Source organism: Lethenteron reissneri, chromosome 61 (assembly GCF_015708825.2).
Source record: "Lethenteron reissneri isolate LAM-NWPU_2019-01 chromosome 61, ASM1570882v1, whole genome shotgun sequence".
Classification (NCBI taxonomy): Eukaryota; Metazoa; Chordata; class Hyperoartia; order Petromyzontiformes; family Petromyzontidae; genus Lethenteron; species Lethenteron reissneri.
In genome coordinates, this window is record NC_083839.1 from 4274596 (window position 1) to 4290547 (window position 15952).

The following is a 15952-nucleotide window of genomic DNA, read 5'->3' on the forward strand; positions in this document are numbered from 1 at the left end:
GTCACATCCGCCCAACAGCACACACACACAGCCAGCGCGCGCCAACCCCTCCCCCCACCCCGCCGCCGTGACGTCACATCCGCCCAACAGCACACACACACACAGCCAGCGCGCGCCAACCCCTCCACCCACCCCCACCCCGCCGCCGTGACGTCACATCCGCCCAACAGCACACACACACACACAGCCAGCGCGCGCCAGCGACAACTTCCCGCGACGCGAATTCATTAATTAATTAATTAATGCCGGTAGGTACGGGGGGGTGGGGGAACCAGCCCACAGGGGATTATTGTGTGTGTCCGTCCGTCCGTGGAGGGAGAGGGCTGGGTGGGGGGGGGCTGGGTGGGGAGGGGCTGCGTGGGGAGGGGCTGCGTGGGGAGGGGCTGGGTGGGGAGGGGCTGCGTGGGGAGGGGCTAGGTGGGAAGGGTGGGGCTGCGTGGGGGGTGGGAAGGGGCAGGGTGGGGAGGGGCAGGGTGGGGAGGGGCTGGGTGGGAAGGGTGGGGCTGCGTGGGGGGTGGGAAGGGTGGGGCTGGGTGGGGAGGGGCTGGGTGGGGCTGCGTGGGGAGGGGCTAGGTGGGAAGGGTGGGGCTGCGTGGGGAGGGGAGGGTGGGGAGGGGCTGGGTGGGAAGGGTGGGGCTGCGTGGGGGGTGGGAAGGGTGGAGCTGGGTGGGGAGGGGCAGGGTGGGGAGGGGCTGGGTGGGGCTGCGTGGGGAGGGGCTAGGTGGGAAGGGTGGGGCTGCGTGGGGAGGGGAGGGTGGGGAGGGGCTGGGTGGGAGGTGGGAGGGGTGGGGCTGGGTGGGGAGGGGCTGGGTGGGGAGGGGCAGGGTGGGGAGGGGCTGGGTGGGGAGGGGCTGGGTGGGGAGGGGCTGGGTGGGGAGGGGCTGGGTGGGGAGGGGCTGGTCACCCCGTGGTGCCCGCCCTCACAGTCGGGCATATTTGCAGAATACACCACGCCGCCGTTGACCCTGCAGGCCGTTGACCGAGCAACCCGACGTTCCTACCAGCTCCCTCCGCAGGAGGGCGTGCGTTGTTTGTGTGTTGTGCGTGTTGTTTTTGTTTGTGTGTTTTATCACAGCAACTTGGCACAGGCACGGGGGCACAGGTGGTGCATCTACCGGTCATCTCAGTCAGTCGACCCGTGACCTCCTGCTGCACCTAGCCTGGCACAGTAGGGGATACAGCTGGTGGTGCATCTACCGGTCATCTCAGTCGACCCGTGACCTCCTGCTGCACCTAGCCTGGCACAGTAGAGGGTACAGCTGGTGGTGCATCAGCCAGTCATCTCAGTCAGTCGACCCGTGGCACCTGCTGGGTCTGCCCCGTGACCTCCTGCTGCACCTAGCCTGGCACAGTAGGGGATACAGCTGGTGGTGCATCTACCGGTCATCTTGAGTCAGTCGACCCGTGGCACCTGCTTGGGTCTGTCCCGTGACCTCCTGCCGGCGGGCGTTCGACACTTCACGTGGCCTTAACGTGCACCTAGCCTGGTACGAGCGCCCTGGTGACGTCACCGCCACTTAGTGGCGAATGGCGGTTGTTACAAATTAAAACTGTAGACTACTGTATAATAGGCGACGTTTCGGGCAATGAGCCTTTTTCATAGCACAAATGTATAAAAGAGAGAGAGAGAGCGCGAGTCGGGTGTTGGGTAATGCCGGATGATCATTTAAATTTTTTTCATCCGAATGAAGTTAAGTTGGCAGTAGCTGTTGAGTAATAGGCTAGAATATCATTCAATAAGTCATAACGTGGAATGTGTGTGGGCGCGCGCGTCATCAACGCCCCGCCCACCGGGCTGCGTGGGCAACCAATCAAAGAGCGACGATATCGAGTGGGCGGGGCCCACTGCGGCGCTGGCCACGCCTACTCTTCCCAAGCGCCCAATCAGAAGAGGGTGCGGCTACGGTGACGATAGTCCCGCCAAATTTGGCGGTTAAGCCCCGCCCATATTTTACGCCCCCTTGAAAGTAATGCCCCACCCCTTGGGCAGGAGACTGCATCTCAACATCTTGGTTCTTTCGGTAAAGGAAATAATAAATAAAAATAAAACAATCAAATAATTGCTTTATTTTCATTATTTTATTATTCCATTCTACGCGACTTTACCGAAAGAACCAAGATGAATCCCTGCAGTCACGAAAGCTTTAAATCTAAATTTAATTATATTTTATTATGTTTATTAATTTTTTATTTCCATTCTACGCTGACTTTACCGAAAGAACCAAGAAGATGAATCCCTGCAGTCACGAAAGCTTTAAATCGAAATTTGCATCTCAACATTCCAGCAGCATCATTCTTCACGAGCCTCCCCCAGAGGCCGATCTTGACACCGCTGGCACCAAGTCCACTCTGCTCCACATCCTTCTGTAGCGCATCAGCGGCTCATCTCCTCGCCCCCTCTATCCAACCGAACATCTGCTTGGGCATTCAGTGACTGGGAGATGTGGGCTACACGTTACAGCCAAAACAAGCCTTGCCTGCCAGAGGAGCTCACACACGGATGGGACTGCGTCCAGATATGTGGAATGATCAGTTCCTCGCGCAATCCAATCTGGTTAAACCTAAGCCGGTGCGCAGGTGTTCCTGTAAAATGTGATTAAAGTTCAACAACCATAGAAACAGGGAGGGTAGAACTTGTGGCCGAGAAGACCCGGCGCTTCGTGTGGAGCGACAGGCCAGATTGCTTCCACGTCGCGTTGCCGATGAAAGAAAAATCTTGCCGACAATCGATTTGAAGCGAAACCTCCGCTGCCAACCAGAGCTCATCCGTAAGCCAAAGCATGGGAAGAGCTCCCCCCTCCACAGCTGCCCCCACCACTCCACCCTTGCCCACCGACCCCGCCACGCAGAACAGAGGGACGTCTGCGCACATTTTTCCGGACATTACCTTTATTTGGGCGAGAAACCAGTTTCTAGAAATGAACGTACATTTCAAGTGCAGTCCGACCAATTAGCTGTACAGTACACGGACACGAGGGCATTAACACGCCCTCACATCCTCATGGAGGCAGACGCAATCGCGCGGACGTGAAGAGCTTCATCCCGACTATCGATTTATTTTTTTCCGCGAAAAACACATTTTTATTTTCATCGCACCCCATTATCCCCCCCACTCAGTAGTCACTGGTACGACGCACTTCTTCGAGACGGCAGTTCTAAACCCGCGAGTCGCATGCCCCCGACCAACCCCCCCCCCCCCTTGCCGGAGGAAGCTCAAGAAAGCCTTTCAGACTGCTGCATGGACACCGTGCAAGAGTAATTTTGAATGTGCGCGGTTGGTGGTGATGGGGGGGGGGGACGATGTCGGCGCAACGAGACGCACGGATACACGGCGGCGAAACGATTGGCTTACAAACATCACGTTGACTGGAGGCCCAGAACGTGAGATCCGTCCGTGTATTGTGGGCGAGGTAGCCTAAGCGCCATACCACCCACACGAAGGTTAAGAGCCACCGGTGTACGTACAGGATGCGTCGTCTGTTTTGTTCTGAACGTACGATACTACCAAGCCGAAAGCTCGCACGTCTGCAACAACCATTCAATCAAAACTACGGGAAGGGCCGCGATTACAACACCCGCCAGCCAGGCCAACGGGGATTGCTTTGGTGCCGGTGAGAAAATCGAGGAAAAACGTAAATAAGGACTAGAACAGGGGTTTGTGTGCGGAGTTCTTCAACGTTGTGCAAGAGCAGCTGCCTCCTCGCCTCTCCCCCCCCCCCCCGCCTTCTCTCGCCATCAGGTGCACCCATCCACCCCCACCACCACCGCCGGGGCCCGCCACCCAGGGGGAGTTTCACATGGCGAACAGGATGAGGAAAGCCACCATGAGACAGAAGAGCCCCATGGCCTCGGACAACGCGAAGCCCAGGATGGCGTAGGAGAAGAGCTGCTGCTTCAGAGACGGGTTTCTGCGAGGCAAACAGCGTTCGGAGTCAGTATTGTAATTTTTTTTTATTTCCACGATTTTCTCTACTTCGAGTGCAATTGTGCGCATGCATTTGACATTCTGGCGCCACCGTACGTAGCCAACCGTGTTGATCGGAGGTGCGGGGGAAGGGGACAACTAAAAACACACAAAAACATTTTTATCAACACCGTGCAGGAGAAATTTTGAAGTTCCAATAAAGATGACTGGAGCATCCTTCAATCTGCAGTTTACTCAGCACAAGCCTGCCATAAAACACTGAGTGATTGCAACACAATCGATATGAAACGAGTCTCTCGAATACCCTTTTGAAGTCCAATTTGCGCCCCTTATGTCATAATTAATGAATTCTAACGAAAATAACTCCCTACTGAACTGCACCTTCATAGAATTCAACGTAAAAGCATTCGAGGTTGATTGAGGATTCAGCAGTGAGCGAATCATCACTCAACGTCACTGGGCTCACCAATGGCCAGTCGCCTCCTTATCACTCTCCTGTCGCTACTATCGTGGTCGCCGTTCCCGTGAACTTCAATCGCCGATTCCTCCACCCATGCCAAGGACTCGGGTCAATCAAACCAATCGACGAGTTTAATCCACAATCTTTAACCACCAAAACTGCTCAACTTCCTTATTCCGTCAAATGCTTTATTCTTCCAAGTTCTCACAATAACCTTGCTTAATTCTAGTAATGTACCATTAACGATCATCCATTATAACTTTAATGGTGCAAAATTTCGATTTAAAGATTTCGTGACTGCAGGGATTCATCTTCTTGGTTCTTTCGGTAGAGTCACGTAGAAGGGAAATAATTGAAATAAAACATAAAATAATAGAATATATTTATTATTTCCCTTCTACGTGGCTTTACCGAAAGAACCGAGAAGGTTTAACGGTGCCGTTTGTTGCAGGTCGCGTAGAGGAGTAGCCGATAACAGCATTAAGAGGCGCTAATAAGTGGAACAACCAAAAATGTGCATTAAAATAAATAACGCGGGACCCGACGGTCACTTTAACCTCGACTAAACCTGCAATGCGCGAGTTGTCTCAAGCATTGCAAACTGCTTTTGCCCATCACCAACACCACCGGCATGTCACGGCTGCCCTCTGGTGGCCGTGCTGGGTTAGCCTCGTGACATTTACAGGAACTAATCCATCGTGATAATCCGAGGCCTCAGAGACCTTCAGATCTGCTCTGCTCCTGGGGTGACCGGGCTTTTTAAATCCTTTATATTAAGTTCACTTGCTTGCGCGCTTACGACCGTGCAAATCTTTCGGTCGTTTTTTAACCCACTTCCCGTGATCCAATCGAGCTGACTTTTTGCACACAAGACTCGTTGTGCGTGACAATTTATTTTCGTGAAAAAAAAAAAAATTTCATATTTAATTTAAAATACCAATGCGATAAAAATGAAACTCTTACTTAAGAAAAACAGAAATGAATAATAAAATAAAACCGATGCCACGCATATAAAGGATTTATAGTGAAAAACTTTGCTTTTACGGGTTAATTTTTTTCCAGTGCGGCTCCCAAGCTTTGAAATGCTTTGCCTTTGCTAATGAACACAATCCGAGTCGTTAGCAGATATATTTCAGTGCCGTCTTGAAAACTCACCTCTATAGATTGGCCTTTACCTCCCCAAATTGTTCTGGCCGTTTACCCTGCAGGTTATGGGCGAGTGGTGCGTAGGTGGCGGGGGGGGGGGGTGAGTAGGTGGGTGGGCGAGTAGGCGATGGAGTGAGTCGGTGGGCGAGTGGGTAAAGTGGCCTTTACCCCCCCACTAGTTCTGAACGTTTACCCTGGGTCTGAGTGGGTGGGTGGGCGAGTGAGTAAATTGTCTTTCACCCCCCACGAGTTCTGGCCGTTTATCCTGTGCCGGTTCCATTTATTTGCTGGCCTTCCATACACGGTGGCGCATTGGTGAGATGTACAGGTGAAATGCACCACTTTACAAATGTAAATTATTATCTACATTCAAAAGGTAATTAATTGGCGATGCTCCATTGGTAGTGGCGCACAAGCACTGCAAACAATAAATAAAACCCTCATTCGTCAACACTGCATTAAAATATTTTTTTTATATATATAAAATTGACATTTTTGTGATGGTCCTTCATAGCACATCCAAAGGAAGTTGTTATCGATGCGTGGCAATCACCGTTTTTTGTCTACACAGCAGAAGCTCCGTTATCCGGCATATCCATGGACATGCCGGTTATCAGAGATGTTACTTGTGGTTCACCAAATTTTCCAAATACAGCTTTGGAATACGTCGAATTTGGTATACGTCGTGTTTTGACGAGAAAAACATTTCTTGGGATACAACGTCTTGCTTTGGGATACGACGCGCTTGCTAGAACTTGTATGGGTCTGGATGAGTCACCGCGTACCCGCGTAGACCCCGTTCACGACCGAAACAAAGCGCCGCTCCTCAGTCTGCCTGTGCAGTAGTTTTAATGGAAGGGGACTCGCCTTCCAAAAAATAGCATATCCTCCTCCTCCTCTCAGCAAGGTAAAGTGACATTAAATTTTATTTCAATTAATTTTAATTTATTTATGCATTTATTTTAAAATGTATAATTTTAGTAATGAGTAGCGTCTAAATTATTTTATACAACCCCATTAATGTATAATATGCCATATAAAATATCATTTCTTATACTCTGGAACGGATTATTTCCTTTGGTACACGTCATTTTCGGCATAAGTCCTACCTTCTGGAACGAATTAACGATGTATACCGAGGTAACACTGTACATAACAATTTTCACGAAAGAACTCCGTCAGTTGTAGAGCATTCCAAGTTGATTCTAGAGAAGCAGTGGAGCCATTTAGAGTACAGTATACAGTAGTACAGTAATGTACGTACGGACTGCTGCTAACGCCACCACTCGGCAGAATCCTGAAGCTTAACAACGCATCTACGATAAGCGCACGGCAAAATGCCGGATGGCTGTCGGAATTTTTTCTCCACCGGTTAATAGAGCATTGCGGATGGTAAAGTGCTGGATAACAGCGAGCCTTTGCTGCATCAACCCTTTCAAAGACGTCTGCCAAGTTGCACGGTGGGCGTTCCCCTTCACCGCCGAATCTCGGAACGCAAGCAAGTGGCTCGGTGTTCATTTTGTTTACAGAGGGGTAGCGACGTTGTTTTTAAAGACGTCGTTACTCACCGCAGGAGAACTCCAGCGGCATCTCCCCCGTAGGACCAATTCCTGAATCGTCAGTCTATATTTTATCTTTTTAATGTAATGTGGATTAAGGAGCCGAGTTTGGTTTAAATCGGCACTTGTGCATCATCGCTACCGACGCAGTCTGCCAAGTGTAAAACGCTTTCCCATGACGATGAAGGGGATGGCAATGACGACAGCTTTAGCGGGGGCTCGTACCTGGCGTAGCCAATGATGAGGCTGCCGAAGACGGTCCCGATACCGGCGCCCGATCCGGCCACCCCCACTGTGGCGGCGCCGGCGCCGATGAACTTGGCGGCCGTGTCGATGTCGCGCGACACCGCGCTCGTCTGGAAGTCACGGCGCGCCACCAGCGCCAGTCCGGATGGCGCTGGCACCATGGAGCTCGCCTGCCAACAGAGGTGGAGAGAGAGATGGGGGGCCACAGAGCGATGTGGGCGGGAGGGGATGGTTACAAAGGCAAAGACATGCGGACTGACGGGCGGGCATGCAGACAGATACGGGAAGAAAAGAATCGATTCGAAGACACACGTACAGGCTGATGACAAACACAGGGCAGACAGGCAAATGGGCGAACTGATGATCGGACACACGAATGGAAAGACGGACTAAGGACAGGACAGCCATGCGGTTTGATGGGACGGATGCACAAACGAAATGATGCATACACAAGCGTACGGACAAACGATGGCACAGTAAGGGATAGATGGACATAGAGTAATGGGGGGGGGGTAGGGAAAGAGACGAGGCAGGTAGCTACGAAGGTAGTTCCGGTGGTGGGGGGGGGGGGGGGTACAGGCCAGATGTATGGGGTGGGGGTGGAGGAGGCCCATAAGAGAGGAAGACAAGGAGAGTTACTAAGCTCGGGACAGAGGACAGCGAGAGAGGAGAGGTGGGCTGTAATTTTGTTACATTATTGATAAAAGTTAGTTGGTGTTGATACAGGCGGCCGTGGCTGTAATTGAGAAGTTGAACGACCATCTGCGATCGGAATAAATGTTCACGTGATATTCCCAACGAGCAAAAGGATAGGGGAAATGCAAACAGACTAATGGACAGAGAGATACTTGGGCAAATGGACGGGCAGACACAGGTAGATGTGATGGACAAACACAGGAACGGACGGATGAAGCAGCATGAACGTCGCGCTGTTTGGGCATTAAGAGATCCTGCGACGCAATACTCAAAGAGTCGGCAAACTGTGCCCACGCCACCGTCTCAAATGTAGCCAATTTGAACATCTGCAAAGGACACAATTGAAGCTGCACAAAGCAGTTTCAATTGTGTACTGTGTGTGTCAAGTGTGTATATTGTGAAACTAATGCGGACCTGTCTGTGAAACACGGCGCCTTCCTGGTTAGCCTCCCGCTAAAAGAATGGTGCGAATACCAAACACCATAGGCCCGTGTTCACTTATTTTCGGTGGGGGGGGCCCACTTTCGCCGATAAGACATCACCAGCATTAGAAACCATTGTGGTTTGACAGCACGGAAATGGGGGGTGTTTTCACGTGTGTAGTGAGAAGCCGCCCTAAAGGCCACCAGAGGCCACCGGCAGAGGTCGCAACCGGGTACCCGATACCCGTACCCTACCCGATACCCGGCCGGGTACGGGTACCCGTTTGCGACCTTGGTGCGGCCGGGTACGGGTAGACCGCGAGTTACTGGTGAGTAACTGTTTGTCACTCATTTCCCAACGTCTTGTCTCTTCTCACAATTTAAGTTCCTAGAATCAACCCACCCGCGCCTGCAACATGGCTTAATCCCAGAGGTCGCAATCAGGTACCCGATACCCGTACCCGGCCGGGTACGGGTAGGGTACGGGTAGGGTACGGGTATCCGTTTGCGACCCTGGTGCGGCCGGGTACGGGTACGGGTAGACCGTGAGTTACTGGTGAGTAACTGTTTGTCACTCATTTCCCAACGTCTTGTCTCTTCTCACAATTCAAGTTCCTAGAATCAACCCACCCATGCCTGCAACATGGCTCCATCCCAGAGGTCGCAATCAGGTACCCGATACCCGTACCCTTCCCGTACCCGGCCGGGTACGGGTAGGGTACGGGTAGGGTACGGGTAGGGTACCCGTTTGCGACCCTGGTGCGGCCGGGTACGGGTAAGAAATAAAAACCCGTTTGCGACCTTTGGTCGCTGGTGGCCCGCGGGCCTTGCAATGACGAACACCGCCGTAAATTGTCAAGCTTATTCTGCCACAGCATAGAACGGCGTGCGCGAGAACCGAGGCTTTTAGATTGAGGCACGATGTTCCACGGGAACAAGTCCACACCGAGCCTCTACTGCTACTAGAGGCTGGTGGGGGGTGGAGGGAAATCATTGCATCTCGAGCTAAGACGAATGAATGGTTGATGAAGTTATCAAGTTAATAATTTGACAAAAACTAATTACAAAATACTTTTGTAAACAATTACTCGGGGGTCCTCATTAAAGAACAAAAAATGCAACTTCTTTTGCACCGTACGTAGCCAACCGTACGGTGGGGGAGCAGATTTCTCATGAATGAGTGGGGAAATAAGGAGTCATGGCCAAACTGACTGTGGTACAGTGTAATCTATCACTCGCATCACATTGTATTGCATAGTATGGGTCTCTGCGTGTGTGCGGATCTGTAGGTCTCAACACGAGTCTATTGGCTTCTGCGCGAGTCTGTGTCTATGTTTGAATCAATGCAATTCTAACCGTGAACGTAGCGAAAGTGTAATCCACCGCTCACATCGTATTGTAGAGTACGGGTCTCTAAAATTAGTCTACGGATCTGTGTGCGTATCTATGGATGTCAACGTTGAGTCGATTAGTAACTGCGTGAGTCTATGGGTCTCTGTGCGAGTCTGACCGACCGGATCTGTGTCAGTCGACAGGTGTCCCTGCTCAAGTCTATAGGAGTCAACGAGTCTAATTGTCACTGTGGTGACGTGTAACCCACCGCTTACGTCACCCATCAGCCCCCACCTGTGCTTTCAAAGAAAAATGGAATCTGTCCGGCGATCCCCCCCACCACACACCATGAAATGGCTTCGTGCAAACTCAAACAGTTAAAAAAAAAATCTTTAGAAATGTTGTGTTTATTTTCTTGGTTCTTTCGGTAAAGTCACGTAGAAGGGAAATAATAAAATAATAAAACATAATAAAATAATTCTCACAACGTTTCGGCCATAACGCAAGCAGCCGTCCTCAGGTGAAGACCAGGTCTCCCTGAGGACGGCTGCTTGCGTTGTGGCCGAAACGTCGTGAGAATTATTTTATTACGTTTCATTTTTATTATTTTATTACTTCCCTTCTACGTGACTTTACCGAAAGAATCAAGAAGATGAATCCCTGCAGTCACGAAAGCTTTAAATCGAAATGTTGTGTTTAGTTTTCTGTCCTTCCTTCGCACCTACAATTACCATGGTTGGCTAAATGTGGTGCGGAAGAAATTCAACATACGTACAAAAACTAAACCCGGTCCGTTGCTTCTCAAATTCATCAAGTTAAAACGGAAGGACGTTACCTGCTCCCCCTTGACGTCTGTCCTGGTGAAGGACGACGCGGAGATTGGCCGAAGGACCGCCCGGGCTCCGGCGCGGACCTGCGGGCGAGAAGATGGCGACGGTTAGAGCAGGAGAAACTGCGTGCTCCTCGACCGAGCGTCGTCATAGTCATCACCGTCATCGCCACAGACACCGACATGGCCTTGACCCCACGTGGAGAAGGATGAGTGGAACTCACGGGGGTGGGGAGGAGAGTGCTGCTACCTGCACGCCCGCCGGTCGCGGTCCAGCAGACGACAAGTGGCAGCCATGGACGTTTACAACAGGGACAGGGAGTCGACAGCACGGATGGCTGGGGGAAATCGCCACGGTGACGAGACGTTAACTCCCTCGCCTAGTATGCAAGGGTCGTGGGTTTGATCCAAACCCCGCCGCCTGAATATTTGGAGTTTGCGTCTCTCTCCCCGTTGTTGCGTGGACTTTTTGTTTAAACTAAACTATTTTACTGGTAGGAACCTCCTGGTTACACCAGCCCACAGGGGATTATTGTGTCTGTCCATCGTGCAGGGAGGGGCTGGGTGGGGAGAGTGGGGAGGGTGGAGAGGGGCTGGTCACCCCGTGGTGCCCTTATAAAACTCAACGTTTAACCTACTCACGCCGGCTTGGGACCGCCCTCACAGTCGGGCATATTTGCGGAATACACCACGCCGCCGTTGACCCTGCAGGCCATTGACCGAGCAACCCAACATTACTTCCAGCTCCCTCCGCAGGAATGTGTTTCTAGGTAAGGCCCATGCAGCTTGAGCTATTTTTAAATCCTTTATATTAAGTTCGCTTGCTTGCTTGCTTAGGACCGTGCAAATCTTTCGTCGTTTTTTAACCCACTTCCCGTGATCCAATCGAGCTGACATTTTGCACAGACTCGTTGTGCGTGACAATGCATTTTCCAAAATTTTACACCGTTTAGGGAAAATGTATTAAATATTTAATTACCAATTGTTTAATGGTGGCAGACAATCATCTGACCCATAGGTGGCAGCCATCTCAAGCCAGAGGATGAGAGGACTCTAGCCGCCCCGATGCCACGCATATAAAGGATTTAGTGAAAAACTTTGTTTTTACAGGTTAAAAAATCATAAGCGACCTGGCCACAAATGATAGCTCAATTAATTTATAGCAGCCAAATACTCTAAACGCACATTGATTTTAAAATGTGGAGGGGAAAATCGGAGGACCCGAAGAAAAATCCACGCAACCACGGGGAGGGACACGAAAACTTCAAATATACAGCATGCGTCAGGGTTGGAATCGAAGCCACGACCTCCTGTATACCAGGTGAGGTAGTTAACATCTCCTAGCCACCGTGATGATGAGAGACCTCCTGTATACCAGGCGAGGGAGCTAACATCACGCCACAGCACATACTAGACTTAGTATTGCCCATAGATCAACAAGTTGTTGAATAAATATCACGGAGAGCTACATGGAAGGAAGGCCACGATCGCCGACGTCTTTGAGAAAGGACACGGCGTAGAGAATTCAGGTAAAAACGGGTTTGGAGAACGTACTGAAAGCGTAACTACACCGTTTTATTTATTAAACTGTCATGTACAGGAATGTACATTACTCCATAATCTGAGGGTCATTTGTAGGTCACGTAGCTAAAAAGTGAAGGTTACCAAACGTAACAAAAACATTAAGGTAATTTTAGTTTTCCAAACTTTTCATTATTTTCACTTTACCAGCCACTACTATCGTCTTTGCGTGCTTTGTTCAGTGCATTTATTTCAGAGTTTTCTACGAATGTTAAAGGGCCTCCGATTACATAAAATCTGTTCACGCACAAGTTAATGCGACTTAGAACTAAATCCACTTTGTCCTAAACGAATACATTTTTCTAAGATGACGCATGTATTTACCAAATGACAGTTCCTACTATTTCTGAAAATGGTGGAAAGAAAGAGGAAAATGCACAGATTAGAGAACACGCCAAAGTTCATGATAAAACTCTATTGGGAGAGATGGCCTTGGGTCAAGACGCGTCAGCGAATAAGCGACAGTCGAGGCGTTGAGCAGGCGTCCAGAGCGGAGATGGAGTGATGTAATCCGACTTGCGTGGATTGCTACAAAGCAGGTGTGGCGGGGACTTTTGGGGAGGCCTTTGGCCCAGCAGTGGGATTGACCATGATGATGAGGAAATTATTGTGATACAGTATATTGCATTGACAGTAGTGGCATATTGTATAAATGTAGTGCACGTTGTATACATTACACAGTGCAATATCACCCAGCAGTGGATTAAACACCTGTTCACGATGATAGAGAACACTAATCTGTACTTTTAAAAACAGCTTTCGTGTAACACGGGGGTCGCTCGTTGCAAAGGAGGCAACGTGTTTCTCGTTTATCGATGGGTCTATATTTCATGTCTCGGTGAAATAAAAAGATAAAATGCTGGATGACTATTTTTGATTTGAAGAGTATGGATGACTAATTATTCGACCGGTCCCAAAAAATGTATAGTTTGCTGGAAAATGCTGATGAGTGGTGGGGTGGATGAGTGGTAGGGTGGACGAGTGGTAGGGTGGGCGAGTGGTGGATGGCTGAGTGGTAGGGTGGGTGCGTGGTGGATGAGTGAGTGAGTGGTGGGGTGGGTGAGTGGTAGGGTGGGTGCGTGGTGGATGAGTGAGTTGTGGATAGGTGAGTGAGTGGTGGGGTGGGTGAGTGGTGGGGTGAGTGGTGGGGTGAGTGGTGGGGTGGGTGAGTGGTGGGGTGGGTGAGTGGTGGGGTGGGTGAGTGGTAGGGTGGATGAGTGGTGGATGGGCGAGTGGTAGGGTGGGTGAGCGGCAGGGTGGACGAGTGGTAGGGTGGGTGAGTGATGATGGGCGAGTGGTAGGGTGAGCATCACTCACTGGCAGTGTGAGTGGTTAAGCAATGCTTATCGCTAAACCCCAGTGCTGCCACCTAGACGCCTGTACGTATTGAGGCCTGTAGCTATCCAAGAGAATTCGCTTCCTCTGTCATCACGACCTTCAAATCGAAGGACAATTCTACGACTAAACCAGGGCCATCCACCGCTGTTTCTACACTCACACAAACCCAAGTCGCGAACAAAATGAAATGGTGTGACCCATATCCATCGAAAAACTAAAAAATCAACTACAAGCACACGCCACGATCAGCTGTTATGTAATACTGCAGCAGATGCTGTGCACTACGAGAATGCGGTAGAAAAAAACCAATTAGCTGCAAGAAATGGTGAAGGTTTGGTTTAAATTAAGTTAGTTTCATTAAGTACGTGTTGTACACACACACACACACCTGCATACTTTTGCATATGCAAATATCGATGTAAAGTCGGGTTTAAGTACGCCGGGTAGGAGACTTTAGAAAACATTTCACATTACACACACACACCGCATTAAACATAAATTATGCAATATAAACACTTTGTATGTATGCATGCACACTTGTGCTCACGTTAAAATGTTAAAGACAATTTATATTGTTAAGGCGCATCATGTTCGAAAAGACACGAAACTACGCCGGGCACATTACACTTACACACAAAAGGGACCACAAACACGGTTAAAACATTACATCCAATATGCATACGGTACTTCGTAAAATGACATTAAATATACAATGCAAGTGATGTTCGACTCTTTAATCTTAGCGTCGCAATATACTGCCGGCAACGCCACCACTATTGGACTATCCCCACCCAAGATTAGCAACAAAAAACCCTAAGTTAATTGCATAAAAACAAAACAAAATCTACTCTACTGCAACATCAACGCTTCGTCAAAAAAATATATAAACTGCGAGCAACGCTAAAATCTCGCAGCAGCGTTGCAAAATAGGCAGTTAGGGCCCATTACAATCGGCAAGGTTACGCACGCATCCTTCGATTAAAGCCGTATAAACATTAACACTCAAGCGGATTATACCATACGTAGTTGCCTATACATGCATCGGTTGGATTTTGTTAGGAGAACAATCATCAGCTTGACAACGGGCGATTTAAAAAATGTATTTTTGATTCCCCTTCACGTTACCCTCTGCGAGCGGCATCCGGCTTAACATGGAGAAAAGGGGTGGGGGGGGGGGCGCGGGAAATCGCCTCAGATTCGATCTTAAAATGTTGCAAATTAACTCACCAAGAGCGGGGTCGAGACAAACTTGGCGCAGGCGTACATGGTTGATCAAGATGACGACGACAAAGCAAATAGACTTTAAACCTGCGTTCAGGGTACCAGAGTGCAAGAGAAAAAGCGGCAAAGGCAAAACATGGAGGTCAAAATTCAGGGCCTATCGGACGCGGGGCTCCTTTTTACGGCACAGAGAGCGATCGCGCAAACGCAGACGCGGCGACATCGGCGAAAAATAAACGGGCGGCGAGATGCGCGGGATGACGACGCGTCGCGACGGAACGTTCGCGACGACGGATGACCGCGAAGTTGGGACGAAAGCGAACGGATTGACATCGGAGGCCGTTGAGGGTGGCAAGAGGGCCCAGCGCGCAGGCCCCTCACCTCCACAGGGGCCCGTCCAAGGAGACGTTCGTTGTGCGCACGCGCGGATAAAGGGACGAAGTGCCCGGATGGGGGGGAGGGCGGTGACGCCGACAGTTGGTGCGTGGTGGGGGGGAGGAGCCACGCACGCTGTGGAGGGCTGCGATTGGCTGATGTGAATCGCGGGGCGGGGTAGACGCGAGGACGGGGGTCTGTACAGGCAGGCCTCGCTTAACGCTCGAGATGCGTTCGTAGAGCGAGGTGAGCCCTCATCAGAATCGGTGTTCTACGAGGTCGCGCTAAGCGAGGCCTGCCTGTATATATTTACAAACATCATCAGTATATATATAGTTATACTGGAGGGAAATTCGATGAGCTTCAAGGGTCAGAACGTTAAAACAACAATACAAAAAAACGGTAGGAGTGCAAAGTATAGGGAAGGTAAACACATCATTTAAAACAAATAAAACTACGTTTTTTTTTATCTTACCAGGTAAACTCCACTGAGCTATTAACGTCTTTTTCAGAGGCGACTTGGCCACAAATGATAGCTCAGCAAAGAGGCTTATCGTGTAGAAATTGACAGCAGCAAAATAGTCTAAATTATACTGGTAGGAACCTGCTGGTTACACCAGCCCACAGGGGATTATTGTGTCCGTCGTGCAGGGAGGGGCTGGGTGGAGAGAGTAGGGAGGGGCTTGGTGGGGAGGGTGGGGCTGGGTGGGGGGTGGGAGGGGTGGGGCTGGGTGGGGAGGGTGGGGAGGGGCTTGGTGGGGAGGGTGGGGCTGGGTGGGGGGTGGGAGGGGTGGGGCTGGGTGGGGAGGGGCTAGTCACCCT

At 50.4% G+C, this 15952-nt stretch overlaps 1 protein-coding gene across 1 annotated transcript; it reads right to left on the minus strand.

The window, feature by feature from the left end:
* Positions 1 to 2871: 2871 nt before the first annotated feature.
* Positions 2872 to 15203, minus strand: LOC133358401 (ATP synthase F(0) complex subunit C3, mitochondrial-like). The gene is made up of 5 exons (XM_061576723.1): positions 15137 to 15203; positions 14762 to 14842; positions 10622 to 10699; positions 7316 to 7506; positions 2872 to 3908 (listed from the first exon to the last, which is right to left on the minus strand). Exons 2-5 carry the CDS (start codon positions 14798 to 14800, stop codon positions 3794 to 3796), a joined length of 423 nt encoding a protein of 140 aa, XP_061432707.1. The 5' UTR covers positions 14801 to 14842; positions 15137 to 15203; the 3' UTR covers positions 2872 to 3793.
* Positions 15204 to 15952: the final 749 nt, after the last annotated feature.

Coding starts and splice junctions, on each gene's coding strand:
- LOC133358401 (XM_061576723.1), bottom strand. CDS start 14,800: ATGTACGCCTGCGCCAAGTTTGTCTCGACCCCGCTCTTG. Junction 7,507..10,621: donor CAGACGTCAAGGGGGAGCAG/GTAACGTCCTTC, acceptor CTCTGTTGGCAG/GCGAGCTCCATGGTGCCAGC. Junction 3,909..7,315: donor CTCATCATTGGCTACGCCAG/GTACGAGCCCCC, acceptor TTTGCCTCGCAG/AAACCCGTCTCTGAAGCAGC.